We start from the raw sequence: 5,882 nt of genomic DNA on the forward strand, positions 1-5,882 counted from the left end.
GAAACCAGTCAAGCCTTACTACTTTAGAGTGCTTATCCGCTCAAGGAACAGCTGGATCGCCTAGAGCTCGTCTGGCATTAGGGAGTTCTTTTCCCACCGGTCATTAACCGAGGGACCAGATCCAAAATGTATGGCAAGAGAAGGAATCAAATTGGTGGCATAGAACCAATCAGCACGCCAATCCCTCACAGAATCAACCAGGTCATAGTTAAAGAAACTTGCTTTTAAGACCCTAGCGAAACTAAATCCCACAGCCACCAAGAACATTGGTGTCTTCACGGCGGGGTTGAGGCTTCAAACGAAAGAAGTAACAGAAAAGAGAAAGAGAAGGAGGAATTTCAAGGAAAGCTTCACAGAGATATACAAAAACAGAAAGATGGAGGATGGCATTGGGAGTTAGATGGTTCCGACTAACCCCAAAATAACCAAGAAATTGATGAAGGAAGGCGGAAGCAGGAAGGCAAAGACCGGCACGGATAAAGGAGACGAAAAGGATAATCTCACCAGGACCTGGAGCAGGGACCCAATGCCCGCCTGGAACTCTCCATTCAGCAATGCCCTTGCTTTGGATTAGACCATCGCCGGCAAGCTCGCGAAGCTGATCTTCAGTTGTTGTCGGAGCCGGCCAAGCTTTCTGGGCAGCCCTCATGGCCACGAACTCCTGGTTCTCGATCACGGAAAGAGACGACTCCTCATCCATGAAGGTTGCCTGGGACTTGCTCGCAGCTTTCTTCCTACCCATGTACTAATGGAAGCAAAAAGAACTAGGAAAAGAGAAGGCTCTGACGACGGCGCTCAGATGGCGGCGGCAATGGCGACGGTGGAGTTGCAAAGGCTAGGGTTTTTTCAAGGCAAAGGCAGGATATCAGAGAAAAGGAGGAGAAAGGCCTTTAAATAGATTTGACACTGGTAAAAACACGGCCCACCAGGCCCGTTTTAACACGGCACGAGGACGCAACGGTTCATTTACCGATGCAGCTAAAATGACGGACGGCTCAAATCCACACAATGGTACAGTTCAACGGGCAGATTTTAGACTTATCCATCCAACACCTCAGCAGAATTATCATATCACCACAAAAAGAACTCATCAACAATGAAGCAAAGAAGGGTTATCTCACAAGGAGCGCAACAACCCAGTCCTTACAGAAAGAACTCAGAAATCTCATCAACAACTAGGACAACAGGAAAGTAAGGAATTGCAACTCAGAAGACAAGATCCTTTCTATTTTATAACTGGTTTCAAAAATAGAAGATTACACATCTTACAAGACCCAACGAACTCGGTACCACGAAAAGAAAAGTAGCAAAGAAGAACCTGGACACGGCTAGGCTCTGGAACGACTACGTGTCCCAAATTGCTACTCGGAAGGACAAACCACCCTCGGCTACACTATTTTCTTCAAAGGATGGACGCAGTGCATCCATGGCGAAAATCAGCAGCACGGCAGGACAACATGGAGCAGAGAAGGCCGGCAGGCATCTGTCTACCCAAGACCGATGTGATGCTAGATATGGTGTTGATCTACATCGGACAGTCTCAGGATAGGCGACGAGGATCAACCCAGAACTGTCGGATGAAGGAACAAAGCCCACATCACAAGACTTCCTCCAACTACCGCCACGCACATCCTGGTACATTGCTGCTGCGGGATTAGCCTATCTCTAATCCCTATCACAAGACTCCCTCCAGCTACGGCAAGACATACAAGAATTGCAAAATACGCCTGGGGGCTGCTCTACTTCACAAACTACCATATTCATGACTACAGAGACTTCAGAACAAGCAACAAAATGCTCAATGAATCAAAAACAACACTCTAGGAGGGTATTTATAGACCGAAAGAGCGATGCACGTGGACCAGGAGCACAAACAAAACAAGCCTAACAAAGGACACAGTGAAAAGACAGAATTCAATGAAAAAGGACTCAGGCGTGAAGGAACAATACTCAAGGACAAGCATATTCGAAAGGATATACCAACATAGTACAACTCGTGAACAAACAACATTCACACTCAACCACCACCATACGACTACATCTGACAACAGCAGACTACCAGAGAATATGCCAAGACCATGCATCCGAGTTCTTACTGAACAAAACAACCCGGATAAATGCTCGGGGGCTGCAATAGGAGAAGTTCTCAGTTCTTTTCAAACAACACAAGATTCAAGACCCTCCAACTTTTTGTTCCAAATAGCAAGAGGCTCGGGGGCTACACTCAGTGAGTGCCCTTTTTCCTTCAAAAAGCGCACGTCACCAAGACAACTACTTCAAGACAACAGTTTTTTAAACAACATAAGATTCAAGACCCTCCAACTTTTTGTTCCAAATAGCAAGAGGCTCGGGGGCTACACTCAGTGAGCGCACTTTTTCCTTCAAAAAGCACACATCACTCAGAAGACTTCTTCAAGACAGACAACTTCAAATACCACACGACAAAAAGAACCCGGACATAACTATATCCGAGCTCTTTTCGACAAAGAACCCGGGTATATGCTCGGGAGCCTTTTTTCTTCAAATAGGAGTACTTTTTTCTTCAAAAAAGTACACACCACGCAAAGATCTCACGAAGCGCTACACGGTTTCGCTCAAGAAAGCACTCGGACGACGCTTGTTCTTGCTCGACGAGACTTGAAGGAACAAGACGAGGCTTCCAGAACTCAACCATGAAGTGCTCGGGGCTTGTCGGTGCGGGACCCATGGGATACCCCGCAAGGAAGGGAGAAGAACTAGTCTAATTAGGATTCTTCCCCTGTAATATTAGTAGCAGTATTACTCTGTAATCCTACTAGGAACTCTCATTGTAAACCGACTAGGACTCTGGCCTCCTGACTATATAAAGGAGGGCAGGGCTCCTTGGATCGGGAGTTCAGAGAACAATTGTACAACACAACACTTGACAATCAATCCAACGCGAAGGCTAACGCCGACTGGACGTAGGGCTATTACTCGATCAGAGATCGAGGGTCCGAACCAAGATAAATCGACTGTCTCTTGCGTTAACCGTCGAGTTCCGCATACGCTGAAGCCCGAACATACTGCCCCGGGTACCCCCGTGGCAGGCTATCGGTGGTCAAACATCGACATTAGCCTAATTTATCTCTTCTTGTGCATCTTAATCCTTTCACCGTGACATAATATACCCATCAACAACGTCCCCATCAAACACTACGGGATACAGTAGCTTTGCCAAGTGCCAGGCCCAAAAACACTCGGCAACTACTTTGCCGAGTGTAACACTCGGCATACAACACACGGCATTAATTTGTCGGCAAACAGTAGTTCGCCGAGTGTTTTTTATCGCGCACTCGGCAAATAGTTTGCCGAGTGTCAATAAACACTCGGCAAAAATAAACTCTCAGCAAAAAAATGTTAACGGGATGGCACGGTGACGCTGATTTTGCCGAGTGCACGACGGAAAAACACTCGGTAAAGTTTCGCAAGTTTGCCGAGTGTCAAGCCGAGAACACTCGGCAAAGTTTATAAACTTTGACGAGTGTCAATTCAAAAACACTCGGTAACGTTTCTACAGTTTGCCGAGTGTCAAGATCAAAACACTCGGTAACGCTTATAAAGTTTGCCGAGTGTCAAGACTAAAGCACTCGGCAAAGTTTACACACTTTGCCAAGTGTCACGCCCAATACACTCGGCAAACAAGCGCGCAACGGATATATTTTATGGTCACTTTGCCGAGGGTCTATTTGAATACACTCGGTAAATACAAAACACTCGGCGAAAAAGGTTTCCAGAATAACAGAAATTGGTCTCTTCGCCGAGTGTTACACTCGGCAAAGCGACCAATACCCCATTTTTTACTAATCTGTCCCATATAACGGACCCCTCTCAATTCACAATAAACCATCACAATTCGCAATAAAGCATCATCACAGGCATATGTAACAGACATAATTGTATTTCACAGGCATAATAAACCATCATCATAATTCACAATAAACCATCATCACAAGTCACAACTAAGTCACAATAAGCCACAAATATAAATGCAATCACTGTGGAGGCGCTTAGAACCACTGCGACAAATCCGGGACTTCAGACTGATTATTTGATGCCGCCGATTGATTCTGCACAAAAGAGAAGAGATTGCATGTGTGAGAGTTCAACTCCATTAATGTCGTGTCTCTGTTACCTTTAATTAGTTTTGAACGAAATCTCAAGTTTAATTATCACTGATAGAATTAGTAGTGCAAGTGTACAAGACTATACAGTAACCGATAGGAATAGTAATGCAAGAGTACTAGGCACTACAGTACTGATAGAATTAACATCACAAGAGTACTGGATGCTACAATACCGATAGAATTGGTGCTGCAGGAGTACTCGATGGTACAGTTGTTGAATAGAAGGGAATTCTTTGGCTTTGGTAGATGCCACAATAATTGAAGGATGGTACGCCTATCTGTCAAAGTTGCATTTCGTTCATCTGATAGTCAGCTGTGTTAGCTCTCATGTCACAATCGAAATCCTCTTCACTCTCTAGAATGTCAAATATTCAAAGGGAGCTGAACTGATTGAGCCAATAAGTCTAGTCCTTGTTTACTACTACGTTGCGTATTTCTTGCTGTACATGGCGTGCTAGTGAACAGTGAAGTCAACTTTCCATTTTGCGGTTGAGCTTGCTTGATGATAAACATATAGATTAGTAAATCTAACAGAAATCATTCTCTGCTGATTTTTTTTCTTTTGTGTAAATAAGCTATTTTCTCAATATAAATCTGAAGAAATAGGGGCCTCTGCCACTAATTTTGTCAATGCAATATATCACACTGCCGTGCCATCCTCATTTTCCATTGAATTGTCAAGCCTCGTCTTAATGACTTATCATCCTACACTCCATGTCTCAACAAATCCTCTCCAGGATGTCAAAATATTCAAAGGGAGCTGAACTGATTGAACCAATCAGTCAGGCCCTATTTAGTGAGTTTTTATTTAGTGCAAAAGCAAGTTAACTGAGAGTTGGGAGCTATCAAAAATTTGTAATGTTAATTAGTGAGTTTTTATTTAGTGCAAAAGCAACATCCATCTAATATCTTGGCATAAAAAATAATAATAAATAGATCTAACATAAGGTGTCAAGTGACTCACAGGAGTAGTTGTGGGTGGCTGAGATGGAGGGAATAGCACCGGTGGCGGTGGCAAAGTTTGACCCATACTCGATGCAAAATTCTGCATGTATTGGAACATTTGATCCATCCTCAACCGATTTTCTTCCTCTATCCTCTGCATCGTCCGCCGTTGTTCTTCCTCCATGTTCTGCCGCTCGGCCACCACCCTCTGCTGAATCATGTCCTCCATCCTCGTCTCCATCTCCTCTCGTTGCTTCGTTTCTACTTCTACCCGGGCCTATAACATTTCATCCCAATGTTACAATGCAAAGCTAAAGTACGTAACAATCAACGAACGATGAATAAAACAGAAATAACCTGGAGAGCCTCCATCTGTAACTGTGTAGCGGTTGGCCGTGGGCGTATCGCCGGGCTCGAGCTCGTGCTCCTTGCTCGGATCTGGGAGAGAGTGGGAGTAGAGGTCGTGTTGATTGTAATGTCGTCAATCCAGTACCGGCCATGCTTCTTGCCTCCTCCCACCCTTATCATGATTTCTCCATCAAGATCCTGGGTGCTCGGATCGAACTGTGGCCCATGAACCTGCCTTGCCATCGCTGTGTACTCACTGACGCGGCTGTGGATGTTGGGATCGTTGTACGCCTCGGGCGGGTCCTCCGGATTGAAGTCGATGTTTGCCATTGCCTTGCCCTTTTTGGACAGAACCCATGCCTTGAACTGGGAGCAAGGCTGGCCATCATGTGACGATGACTGCGGCAAAAATGCAAAATGATTAGAAATTATGCAGAATTGAGT

The 5,882-nt window shown here is 45.0% G+C and overlaps 1 protein-coding gene across 1 annotated transcript; it reads right to left on the bottom strand.

The window, feature by feature from the left end:
* Window positions 1-3,899: 3,899 nt before the first annotated feature.
* LOC136520685 (uncharacterized) lies at window positions 3,900-5,580 on the bottom strand. Its single transcript, XM_066514313.1, has 3 exons — window positions 5,448-5,580; window positions 5,110-5,367; window positions 3,900-4,088 (listed from the first exon to the last, which is right to left on the bottom strand). Exons 1-3 carry the CDS (start codon window positions 5,460-5,462, stop codon window positions 4,029-4,031), a joined length of 333 nt encoding a protein of 110 aa, XP_066370410.1. The 5' UTR covers window positions 5,463-5,580; the 3' UTR covers window positions 3,900-4,028.
* Window positions 5,581-5,882: the final 302 nt, after the last annotated feature.

Source organism: Miscanthus floridulus, chromosome 18 (genome assembly GCF_019320115.1).
Source record: "Miscanthus floridulus cultivar M001 chromosome 18, ASM1932011v1, whole genome shotgun sequence".
NCBI classification, from domain to species: domain Eukaryota; kingdom Viridiplantae; phylum Streptophyta; class Magnoliopsida; order Poales; family Poaceae; genus Miscanthus; species Miscanthus floridulus.